Source organism: Lathyrus oleraceus, chromosome 3 (genome assembly GCF_024323335.1).
Source record: "Lathyrus oleraceus cultivar Zhongwan6 chromosome 3, CAAS_Psat_ZW6_1.0, whole genome shotgun sequence".
In the NCBI taxonomy this organism is placed as follows: domain Eukaryota; kingdom Viridiplantae; phylum Streptophyta; class Magnoliopsida; order Fabales; family Fabaceae; genus Lathyrus; species Lathyrus oleraceus.
In genome coordinates this window covers 135,753,518-135,767,357 of record NC_066581.1, presented here as the reverse complement: position 1 = coordinate 135,767,357, position 13,840 = coordinate 135,753,518, and the positions used below count along the sequence as shown (strand labels likewise).

Here is a 13,840-nt window from a genome sequence, read left to right as displayed (position 1 = left end):
CTTGTCATTTGGCTAAACAAAGAAATTTACCCTTTGCTCATAGTAATACTAAATCTGTTGCCATTTTTGATTTAATTCATGCTGATATATGGGGACCTCTTTCCACCCCTTCCATATGTGGTCATAAGTATTTTCTAACACTTGTAGATGATTACAACATGTTTACTTGGACAATTTTCATGAAAAATAAAAGTGAAACCCGAACTCACTTAATTAATTTCATTTCTTTCATAGAAACTCAATTCAATATGAAACTCAAATGTATTCGTAGTGACAATGGGCCTGAGTTTCTCATGACTAGTTTTTACCTTTCTAGAGGTATCATCCATCATAGGTCATGTGTTGAAACACCTCAACAAAATGGCATCGTGGAAAGAAAGCACCAACACATTTTGAATGTTGCACGTGCTCTTTCTTTTCACTCTCACCTCCCTCATAACCTTTGGCACCTCTCCATACAACAAGCTATTCACATTATCAACAGACTTCCCACCCCTCTTTTGAACAACCTCACCCCTTATCAAATGCTTCATTCTACTCCTCCCAACCTTAATCATTTAAATTTTTTTGGATGTCTTGCATACTCCTCGACCTTACACAACAATAGAACAAAATTTGCACCACGGGCAAGAAAATCCATCTTTCTTGGATATAGGGAAGGCACCAAAGGCTACCTCCTTTATGATCCTCTCACCCATGAATTTTATGTTTCAAGGAATGTAACTTTCCATGAAACTATCTTTCCTTTTGCTTCACCTCCACCTAAAAATAATTCTGTCAGTATCAACCCTAATACAAATACCATTGACACATTTGACATTCTCACAGATATTCCACCATCCTTAACTTCACCAAATGAACCTACCTCTCCTCCATCTCTTCATAATTTACCTCCTCCAACACATGACATCACCTCTTCTCCCTCTCCTCACCAATTACCTCCTTCACCACATGACATAATCTCTCTTACTTCCCCTCCTGTACCAACCAGAAAATCTAACAGACTCACAAAACCACCAGCTTATCTCTCTGAATATCACTGCAATTTGCTATCCTCAATGCTGCCAGCATCTAATCCAGGTAACTCTCCTTACCCTCTTTCTTCTGTCCTATCCTATGACAAATGTAGTCCATGTCACAAACAGTTTTGCCTATCCATTAGTTCCCTTACAGAACCCAAAACCTATAAACAAGCCTGTAAGTTTGACTGTTGGAATCTTGCTATGAAATCTGAGTTAGATGCTCTTGTATCCACAAACACTTGGTTTGTTGTTGATTTTCCTGCAGGTAAGCAACCATTTGGTTGCAAATGGGTCTACAAGATCAAGCATCATACTGATGGATCCATTGAACGATACAAGGCCCGTCTGGTGGCAAAGGGATACACTCAACTAGAAGGTGTGGATTATTTTGATACCTTCTCACCAGTTGCTAAGCTCACAACAATTCGCACCCTTCTATCTCTGGCTGCTATTAAGGACTGGCATTTAGAACAACTTGATGTTAACAACGCATTCCTTCATGGTGATCTGCATGAGGAAGTGTATATGGATCTGCCTCCTGGGTTCTTGCCCCTTAATTCTTCTTCTAATACAGTCTGCAAATTACATAAATCCTTATATGGACTTAAACAGGCTAGCCGACAGTGGTTTTCAAAATTATCCACTGCTCTTATCTGCCTTGGATATTCACATTCATATGCTGACCATTCTTTATTCACAAAACTACATAATTCTCATTTCACTGCTCTTCTAGTCTATGTTGACGATATTGTCTTGACAGGTGATGATCTACAGGAAATACATTCTGTTAAACAATTTCTTGATTCCATATTCAAAATCAAGGATCTTGGCAAGCTTAAATACTTCCTTGGATTGGAAGTTGCACGATCCACTCAAGGTATCTTTCTCAATCAAAGGAAGTATGCATTGGAATTGCTTGAGGATAGTGGTTTATTGGCTACAAAGCCTAGTCCAACTCCCTTTGATTACTCCTTGACACTACATGACAGTGACTCACCCCCCTATGAATATGAAACAGCCTATAGAAGACTTGTTGGCCAACTGTCATATTTGACTACAACCAGGCCTGATATTGCTTTCATTGTTCAGCAACTTAGTCAATTTATATCTAAGCCATTACAAGTTCATCACTCTGCAGAAATTAGAGTGCTCAAATACCTCAAAAGTGCTCCTGCTAAGGGATTGTTTTATTCTTCCTCCTCCACACTCAAACTTTCTGGTTTTGCAGACTCAGATTGGGCAAGTTGCCCTGCTACTCGCAGATCAGTGACTGGTTAATGTGTCTTCCTTGGCACATCTCTGCTGTCCTGGAAATCCAAAAAGCAGTCCATAGTATCCAGGTCTAGTTCAGAAGCGGAATATAGAGCTTTGGCTAGCTTAACTTGTGAACTACAATGGTTACAGTATTTGTTTAAGGATCTTCACATTCCTCTTAATCAACCTAGCTCAGTCTACTGTGATAACAAGAGTGCAATCTATCTTGCTCACAACCCCATTTTTCATGAGAGGATAAAACATATTGAAATTGACTGTCATGTCATTCGTGAAAAAATACAAACTGGCCTCATTCACCTCCTGCCAGTTCCTTCTGCTGCACAATTGGCAGATGTACTTACCAAGCCATTGCCTGCTTCCTCCTTCAATTCATTGATTTCCAAGCTTGGTCTATTAGACATTCATAGTCCAGCTTGTGGGGGGCTATTACATGATGAAAATAGTGATGTAAATAATAACTCTATTTAATCTTAGCTAATCATAGTTGTAACTGAATTAGGAGCTAAGTTAGGAGCTAAGTTAGGAGTTAGTTAGTTCCCTAGTTTACTATATATATTAATTACACTTGTATATTGTAATTAGGTTTTTATAATGAATATACTTTCTTTAATGAATTTCTCTCCTCTGATATTCCAAAGTTAACAGAAATAATACCCTAGAGGGCACAATAATACCCTAGTTGAGGATCAATTTTCCAATTCGGGTAGGTTGTTGCAACTTTGTAGCAAGTGCAAGTTATCATATCCACAGAGAAAAGTTGTGTTTAAAATATCGTTCAATAGTTTCTATAATTATAAGAATGTGTTGTTTAAAGTTGTTTGTTTATGATATTGGAGTAATAGAAAATAAATTGAAATTGTGGTGTCAATAGTAAGAAAATTTGTTGGGGTTAGATTTCGTTAACCTATTCTCATGTAGAATCCTTTACTAGTAATATGTGATTCTAATAATCTAATAATATTACCACTCGAAGCTTTCATAGCAGCTCATGTTTGAGTCAACGACATGAGATCAATCATATTACCTAATAGGCGATCTCTCAACCTATTAAATGACACACCAACATTAAATTTCAAATGTTAATACAAATACTGAACCTAAATCTATATCTAGACATTATCATATCCAGTAGAAGAAATATTTGGATCTAGTAATGACCAATACCTTTCAAATATCAGGTCATACCATGAAAACATGTTTTAGGTATTTAATCTAAAACAAGGATTAAGAACAAAGAGTTCCCCAATATTAAAGCTTACAAAAATAAAATCGAACGCATTGCTCAAGCTAATGACGGTAAAGAAGTACTTAATAGGAGGAAACTCATTTAGTTAATTTTTTTTATTTCTTGTCAGTTATTTCAATTTCATGTTAATAATTTTGTTTTTATGTTTTTAGTGTTATAGTGAGTAGTAAGATGAAGAATGTGTGAAAAGAATAAGAGTAGTAAAGAGAAGAATGGAAGAGAAATGAAAAAGTGAGCCAAAAACAATAAAATCCCCTGGATTTTTCATGGCCACGATTTGTATAGATCATAGTGAGAAACGTTGACACAGGTGACCATTGGGATAATGTTAGTGTATCCGTTAGAGGATCGCGACACCGTGTCCTTACATTGTGTCCATGATTTTTCCTTTAAAGTTCCTATAAATAGGAACGTCATTCATTTTTGTCTGTACACCACACTTTCTACTAATTTTCTCTACTCATTTTTGCATATTTTACCCACCCTACTCATATCAATAGCTAATAATTCTATTCTAGTTTCAAATTTCTATTTTTGTAGCGCAAATGACATCTAAGTAGAGTCGCACATTTGGTTCATCAACCTCTGCTGCACCAAATCAACCTATTGTCATATGCCTAACTCACAAATTCTTATTAGAAGAGCATGCCAGAAGATTTTTTTCTGGTGAAGAACAGGTCGAGTTGTTAGCTTGTTGTCATCTACCAAATTTGGAGAAGGAGTTGAACAGAAAGAAGAGCAGGAGCAGTTTTACTAAATAGATGCACCTCGACCTCTGGAAGCTCAGAACCAATAATACCAAGTTCCAGAGTTCCTTCAGCAATAAATTCAAAGGTTGGAAGAGCATGCTTTAGGAATATCGATTTGGGAAACTAATATATCAATCAACTTATATGCAAAACGACCTCACTTTGGCCCAAACTTCCAGGAAAAGTGTTGTGGAACCATATTGTGCAAGTCAGTGAAGCTTTAATGATGAATATGATTTTGATAATGACAACTAAAGTCAAATATAAGGCAATTAAAGATGCAAGTAGATTAAGTAGGGTTTGATGAGTTTGATCAGTGCAAATATCATCTGAGGATGACACCTAAATGAAATATAACTCAAGCCCCATCTAAAAGTAAAGTTCAAGAAAATGTCTGTAATATTGAAGTATCTGACAAGTGTTAAAGTATGTGAAAACTCTCTCTGTCACGTCTGAGTGAACATTATTGATTGTTTTTAGACTTACCAATCAATTGGTGCATAATGCCAATCAATTGACTCATTAAATTTGGCCCAACTTTTTTTTCCTTTTTTTTGCCACCCTCTAGCCTATAAATAGAGGACCTTTCCTTCACATTTTATCATCTTAAATTGTGAGATCTCATATCTCACCACTCACCCTCTCTAAAAATATTTTCTCACTTTCTCTCACTTAGAAATTTAGCGGTAATTCTTTCGAGAAAGGCCTTTTGCGAGTGACGCATTTTTAAAAATTTGGAAGGATAGTTGTAAATTCACCAAGGAACATTTTAAACTTGGTTAAATAAATTTTGAAATTAAGGATTGTTTATTTAGGTTTGAATTAAAACCCTTTAAAATTTTTGGCTTGATGGATTTAGATACTAAGTCAATGGTTCGGTTCGAAAGCTCAGCCTATTCAAAGGCTTTCATCTCTTTGAGATCATCCTCGTATAAAATCTCAAATTGATTCATGGTTATACTGGTAAAAAACCCGATTTGGTTCGTAAGCTCATCCTAGTTAAAAGCTTTCTAAGGTTGGAGATAAGCTCGATATAAAATCTCATAGGTTCGTGGTCATCCCGTCAAAACCTCAGTCTGGTTCGTGAGTTCAACATGTAAAATCATTGATTTAGATTGGAGACTAACTGCTTCAATTTGCTGTTTGGGAAGAAGATTCACCGCCTCTCTCTTTGTACAATGTTTGGTTGGAAGTTAGCTAGAAACTTCCTTTTCCTTGTATAAGGGGCTTGGAGAGTTAAATCTACTAAAATCTCTTAAGATTTCCCTTGTTTGTGGGAGCTTTCTCCAACAAAAAAATGGTTGGACATTTCAATGAATCCCTCGTTCAAAAACATGATGACTTCATGGAAGAAATCACAATGAGAGCTAAAGTCTACATGAAATGTGAATATTCATTAAAATGTTTTCTTTTACTTAACATTCAGCCATTGCCATGACTTCTTCATGGAATATAAAAGTTTATAGGAGATGGATTTGTTGAAATTTCCAAGCTTGACTTTGTTGAATCTCACCAGGTACTCTATAAGTGTTTCATAGTTTCCTTGACGAACATTAAAACATCTGGTCCTGGACACCTTACTGTGTTTACTCGCAAAAAATTGGTTAATTAAATTCTTAGATAGGTCTTGGAAACTGTTACGGGAACCTGGGAAGGCTCATGTACCATCTTAAGGTTGTCTTCTTCATCATATTGCAAAGGACTATTCATTTTAGGGAGTTGGTGAACTTATGATCACCATATGAGTGTTAATGGCGGTAACATTCTTCTTCTAGCCACTTTTTCTGTCAGAGGTTATTAGTGACGGGGACTTGAAATTTTATAGGTTGAGATCATCTTAGATATTGTCAAAGAGGGGTTGAGAATCTCAGATCTCAGTACCCTCTGGCTGGTAAACCTTCAATTGTTGTTGCTGATGAAAGGGAAGATGTTGTTTTGCAGGTTTTGTTTTGGCAATGTAAATCTTCCATAATGTGTTATGTCTTTGCTATAACATCTCATTTGACATTGTTGTTGTTGGTAGATGGCCTCACTATTGTGGGATGGTGGTTAGGCCAACAAAATTTTCAAGTGAGAGTGTGATCCAAGTTAGTGTTAACATGGTCTACGACGGACACTAACTGTACTTGTTCTGAGTACAGTAGACACTACCTTGCTTGCATTATTGATCACATAAAGGCTTTATGTTTTGATATTTAAAAAGTGAACGAATAATACCCAAATATTTAGTTGGATATTTATAGACACAACCATCTGATAAAGGAGTCAATAGAGATATCAATTCTAATGCCTATAAACATAACTACATATCTCTGGCTCGAATGACATGGTTGAGTCATCCATTAATGTAGGATGTATGGTTAATCTTTAGAACCAATGAAAACTTCAGTTATTGGATGAGATAGTCTCGTTGGACTCGTTTAACACGAGGCATGACACGTTCTCCTATGATACACATCACATATGGGGTAGGGAGACCCTGATCACATGCTCGCCACATTATCTCACAACTTATTATCCAAATATTATTCATGTCATTTAAGAGTTGGAGAATTCATGGGTCGAGCTATTTGAGTATGACCAAAGATATTGAATTTCACAATCCATCCATTGTGTAGCCTATAAGGGAAAAATGACTAAGCGAGAACATTTCAACCTACATTATTTCAAGCACAAGACAAGTAAGGGAAACGTGATTAAGTGAGAACATTACAATCCAAATCTCTAGATTTTTTGAGCCTATCTCCCACATAAATACACAATCACACACACGTACATCAAACACACATAAACATGCAAACACATAACATACACAAAACACACTAACAAAATAAACACATACCACAATACACACACATGCACAAATCACAGTTACACGACACACACCATATACACATACACGCCCACAAACACAAAACATACACATATGACCACACACTCACAAAAATGCTCAAGATGAATAATCCAAGCTCAAAAAATAGGGCATTTCTTAAAGCACCCTATAAGTTTCTACTGCACCACGCAAATTTCTAAAAATGTCTGCTGTTTCTGGAGATGCATCTTCGGATGCATCCCAACACACACCTAAGTGAGACCATTCAGAGTGACACCCATTTGTTTGGTTTATTTTATTCCGAAGATGCATCTCTGAAAATTACCCGTATTTACATTTCCATAAGACAAAGACATTAGTACCAGATCCAAAACCAAGAAATTTTTCCAAATTGAAATTAATATTCATAAAGTAAAATTAGGATTACATAGATGCGTTCAACATAAAATGCAACATTACACTTCAATATACACGTGGATGCTTCAACATCTTCGACCGATCTTGAAATCATCGCTTCGAACTCGAGTGGAAATTTTGTTTCAAAACAGAAAACCGTATTCCACATAGCCCTTACATCCGCTTGCGTCTTGAGTTCAAATTTTCTAAACTCAATCTTCCCTCCGTTGCCAATCGACAATGAGTAGTACTCGAGCTTTTTAATCTTTTGATTGTCTCTGTAAGGTAGGAGATAATGGATTTCGTCTTTGATATCATCGAGGAAGGTGGAGTCGTTGAGTTTGAGCGTGTGCTCGGGAGCTTTGTTGGAGAAGGAGACATTTGCGACATACCAATCAATGTTTAGTGACGACATTTGAGATATTTTCAGTTTGTGTGAAATATAAAAAAAGAACACCTTAAATTATAGAAGCCATAGATCAATATGGACCACTTAATGACTAACATGTTAATTTCAGAGATATATCTCCGGAACCGCACCCTAAACACAAATCATGGTTATGCAAACCACATATCACATTAAATATCCAATTTTCGTTTGCCAAACATGTAACCACGAACCTTAAACGGGCAATCACATTTTCTTGTACCAATGTTGTCTCTAATAATATTACGGAGGGGAGTTCTATATTTCCCGCTTCTTTCGCAAATCATTGTGACAAAGGCGCATCTTCTATCCGAACCATTATCAGACCTTCCGATAACCACACCGAATCCAAGTTTAGAGGCCTTCATACGAATCCATTGAAGCATTTAATCACGAGTTTCAGACTCTTGCTTGTTTTTAAAGTCGTTGCCAACATCTACCGCCTTCACAATAACACATTGAACATTCAGAGAAACAACCACACATTGGACATTCAGAGAAACAACTTGTTTTAAGAAAACATCGGGGTGCATCATATCTAATGAAAATAATTAAAACCATAAGAGAACATAAGCGCTACTACTGCTGCAAAATGACTTTAAAAATGAACATATACACATTCCGGAAATGCATCTTCGAACAAGTTCATATACGTTTCGGAGATACATTTTCGGACACGACGTAACATTTTTCAGAAAAAAATGATGATTAATGTGAGCAATGCAGAGGGAAAAGAAGAATCTTTACCTGAAATTCTATCTTCTTTTGATCCTTATGATGTGATGAACCAAAAGGATGAAAATTTGGAGTTAAAAATGAATTGAGAATGAAGGGTTTTTAGGGTGAAGGGTTTGGTTGAAAATCAACTATATCAACAATGATTGTATGATCATGTAACCGGTTCTTTTATTAGATATTTCTGGAGATGTATCTCCGGAATTTCTACTGAACTGATAAATAATTAAGGTCTTTCTTAAAATATTCTAAAAATGTATCTTTAGAAAAAGTTTATCCAACATATATGGCGCCTCTCAGAATGATCTTACTTGAGTGTGCAAGAGATACATCACCAGAAATATAGAGCATTTTTGAAAATTTACGTAGTATAATAAAAGCAAAGGTGCATTAACAAATCAAAAAAAAAATATGGATTTTGTTCGTGGTAATTACCAGTATCGTGCAATGGATGTATATAGCCTATCATCACCATATACAAGATTTTCATCAAGATGCCTTTCCTACTCAACTTTTTTTTTTAATTTATAATTTCAGTTTATGTTTATTAGCACAGTCACGTAACTGCTCCTTGATCCTTGCCTCACCTTCCTTAATTATAGCAGCAACTATTAATTTAGAAATATTGTATAGTTATTATATATTCAAATGAGCCATTATATGTGTTGATTTCTTGCCTTAGTTTTATCTGATTTGTTATACTATTATTGGCAACAAATTAATTTCCATAAGTTGTATCTCCTATTTATTCCATTCATGATTCACGTAAATAATACAACAAATATACACTTTCTGTATATTCTATATGGTATCAGAATAGCCATTGCTTCACAGCTTCTTCTTTTTTCCGATCCTTATCATGGCAGCTCCAAACAACAACTCTAACCTTAAAGAACTTATGTAATTCAACACAAATTCTCACCTTCCAATTAAGTTAAATGGAACCAATTATCCTGCCTGGTACAAACAGTGCAGCGCCCTTCTCATTGCTCGTGACCTTGAAGGTTATGTTACAGGCACAAAGAAGTGTCCTCCTGCTACCATTGTTACCGGTGAAACTACATCACCAAATCTTGATCATTCCTTATGGATCAGACAAGATAAACTAATTTATCTTGCTTTTCTTGGCTCGTGTGATTCTGAAGCACGATCTGTCATGGCGGCTTCAGATACGTCTTATGACGCCTGGACTGCTCTTGCTCGTGCCTTCTCAAATCGATCTCAATCCAGAATTATGTCACTCCGAGAACGTCTCAGTTCAATCACCAAAGGGAATTCCTCTGTCTCAACCTATTTGCATTCAATCCGCAATATTGATGATGAATTGGCCCTCATTGGTCATCCTATCGACAATCTTGAAATGGTTATCCATGCCTTGAATGGTCTCGGTCCGACCTTCAGGGACTTTACTACTGCCATTCGCACTCGTGACTCATCAATCTCCTTCAACGAACTCTATGACAAATTGGTGGATTTCAAGATGTTTTTGCAGCGAGAAGAACAGATCTCGACACCGGCTCCCATCACTGCCAACCTTGCACAACGTCATTACAACGGCTACAATCGAGGACGTGGCCGCAACAATCATCACCATAACCATGATTCACAAAGGCGCAATAACTATAATGGTCATGACCAAACTTTTCCCAACACTAAGCAGCCAACATCCAACAATGTTGTCATATGTCAATATTGTGAAAAATTTGGCCACTCAGCAAAGCAGTGCTACAAGATTCATGGCTACCCAAACAAGCCTCGCCATCCTACTGCGCATGTTGCACAAACAGTGGCCTCTCACTCGTCTCCACCTTCATGGCTCTTTGATTCTGGCGCATCCCACCACATTACCAATGACATGAGAAATTTATCCATCAAAGAAGACTATCATGGAACTGACAATCTCCAAGTTGCAAATGGTAATAAACTTCCCATTACTCATATTGGTTCCACAAATATTTCCATAAATAATTCTCCCTTAAAGTTGTCAGATATTCTCTATGTTCCAAATGTTACTCAAAATTTGATATCTGTCTCTCAATTGTGCCAAACTAACAAAGTTTCTATTGAATTTTTCCCTTGGCATTTCGAGGTAAAGGACTCGCATACGAAGGAGATTCTTCTACGAGGATTGAATGAAGATAATGTGTACAGGTTTCAACCAAATGCACCAGCCCCACAAATTTCCTATGCAATCTCCAACCCCTCACTCAAACTATGGCACCACAGACTCGGCCATCCTGCACCTCCTACTCTTCTTCACGCCCTCAAGTCAAACAACCTTTCCTACTCCGGTTCTTTTAATAAATGTCTAGATTGTCTTTCTAATAAGAGTCATAAACTACCATTTTCAAGGTCTTCTATTTCTAGCTCTAGCCCCTTGGAAATTTTGTACTCAGATTTATGGGGACCGGCTTCAGTAAATTCAATTGATGGTTTTCGTTATTATGTAATTTTTGTGGACCATTTTTCCAAGTATGTTTGGCTCTACCCTTTAAAACTCAAATCTGATGTTTCAACAATATTTCCAATTTTTAAAAACTTGGTAGAAAGACAATTTAACTCTACAATTAAAACCCTTTACTCTGACATGGTGGAGAATTTATAAAAATTTGACCATTCTTACAAGCCAATGGTATCTCTCACTTAACCACCCCACCCCATACCTCTGAACACAATGGTCTCGCGGAACGAAAGCACCGTCACCTCACTGAAACTGCTCGCTGCCTCCTAAACCACGCATCCCTACCTTTAAATTTCTGGTCTTATGCCCTTTCAAACAGCAGCATATCTAATTAATCGGTTACCCACTCATGGCCTTAACATGAGCTTACCACACCATGCACTATTTAAAACATCTCCAAACTACAAAAAAATAAAAACATTTGGGTGTTTATGCTTTCCTTGGCTTAAACCATACACAAATAATAAGTTAGAACCAAGATCTGAACCATGTTTGTTCCTTGGATATAACCTCACACAAAGTGCATACATTTCCTTCAATTTCAAAAACAACAAAATCCATCATTCTAGACATCTTCAATTTCGAGAAGACATTTTCCCATACTCACCAAACAAAAATAAACCATCACATATATAGATTATGGATTATGGAGATCAACCTTTAACCTCTATAATACCAATCTCAAAATCTACTCCCACTAACCTTACTCAAATCTCTCGCTCAGCCACCCCAACCTCATCTAGATCACCAACAAATTCCTTAAACCAAAGTGATACCTCACCATCCAACCAACCCATCAACTCTCCTTCCCCTCCTCAAACCACAATACATTCCCTACCTCAATCACCACCTGTACATGTTTCATCTTCATCTCAATCACTTGCAGCAGGTTCTCCTTCTCAAGCTTCAACTTCGGTAATGCCAAATCACTTCATGATCACTCGTGGAAAAGCGGGAATATTCAAACCAAAGAAACTCTTTTCTGTGTCTAAACATCCACTACCACCAGCTGCAGAACCAACATGTGCATCCAAAGCACTGCAGTGCCACGAGTGGAAACAAGCAATGTCTGAAGAATTTACAGCTCTCATGACCAATGGTACATGGTCTTTAGTTCCTCCACAACCCCAGTTTAATGTCATTGGAAACAAATGGGTGTTTCGCCTGAAAAGAAATCCAGATGGATCCGTTGCTCGCGACAAAGCGCGACTTGTTGCAAAAGGTTTTCATCAACGACCAGGTATTGATTATAAAGACACCTTTAGTCCTGTTATTAAGCTGCAAACGATCAAAATGGTATTGTGTATTGCACTTTCAAAAGGCTGGAATTTAATCCAAATGGATGTTAACAATGCCTTTTTGCACGGTACCATATCTGAAGATGTCTACATGTGTCAACCATATGGTTTTGTTCATCCCACACTATCTGATCATGTATGCAAGCTCCACAAAGCATTATATGGTCTAAAACAAGCTCCCCGAGCTTGGTACAATGAATTAAAGTCCTTTGTGGTTGCTTCTGGATTTCTTAATAGCAAATCAAATCCATCTCTCTTCATCTACAATCACGGTAATATCACTGCCTATTTCCTAGTATATGTTGATGATCTACTTCTTACGGGAAACAATATCAACTTCTTAAATAAATTCAAGGTTGATCTTGCTACAAAATTCTCTCTAAAAGATCTTGGAAGACCAAGTCATTTCCTTAGTGTCGAACTCATTCCCACAAGCACTGGAATTTTCATGTCTCAACATCATTATATTCGAGACATACTGCAAAAAGGAAATATGACTGATGCTAAGCCAGTAGGAACTCCAATGTCTACTACTTGCTCCCTTGGCACTCATGATGATACACCTTCATGTGACACTACTTCTTTTCGCAACATTATTGGATCTTTGCATTATTTATCTATCACTAGACCAGATGTGGGATTTGCTGTCAATAAGTTGTCACAGTTCATGCAAGCACCCTCGGCAACTCATATGCAAGCCCTCAAACACATTCTCCGATATCTCAAGCACACTATCTCATATGGTCTCCATCTAGTAGCAACAAAGAATCTTGAACTCACTGCATTTTGTGATGCAGATTGGGGCGGTGACACTGTTGATCGAAAGTCTACGGGTGCCTATATAATTTATCTCGGACCAAATGTCATTTCTTGGTCCTGCAAAAAACAACCGACAGTTGCGAGATCCTCCACAGAGGCTGAATATCGCACAATCGGAACTACTACATCTGAACTTTTGTGGTTACAGCAGCTTCTATTGGAACTTGGGATCAAAATTACTCATCCGCCGAACATATTTTCAGATAATATTGGTGCAACATATCTTTGTGCAAATCCAGTATTCCACTCACGAATGAAGCACTTAGCTATCGACTATCACTTCGTCCGTGACATCATTATAAAAGGTGAACTCAAAGTATCTCATGTACCTTCCAGTCACCAACTTGCAGATTTTTACTAACGAAACCACTCTCTCGACCTCGTCATGAGTTTCTTCTCTCCAAGATTGGTGTCGTTGACCACTCCTCCATCTTGCGGGGGCGTATTAGCACAGTCACGTAACTGCTCCTTGATCCTTGCCTCACCTTCCTTAATTATAGCAGCAACTATTAATTTAGAAATATTGTATAGTTATTATATATTCAAATTAGCCATTATATGTGTTGATTTGTTGCCTTA

General features: G+C 37.2%; 1 protein-coding gene across 1 annotated transcript in view; it reads right to left on the bottom strand.

The window, feature by feature from the left end:
- Positions 1 to 13,618: 13,618 nt before the first annotated feature.
- The window catches only part of LOC127130050 (protein SMALL AUXIN UP-REGULATED RNA 54), a 3,203-nt gene continuing 2,981 nt past the window's right edge, over positions 13,619 to 13,840 (bottom strand). The window contains exon 2 of the mRNA XM_051059127.1: positions 13,619 to 13,767. Coding sequence (XP_050915084.1) covers positions 13,619 to 13,767 — 149 coding nt within the window. The remainder of the gene's footprint in view (positions 13,768 to 13,840) is intronic.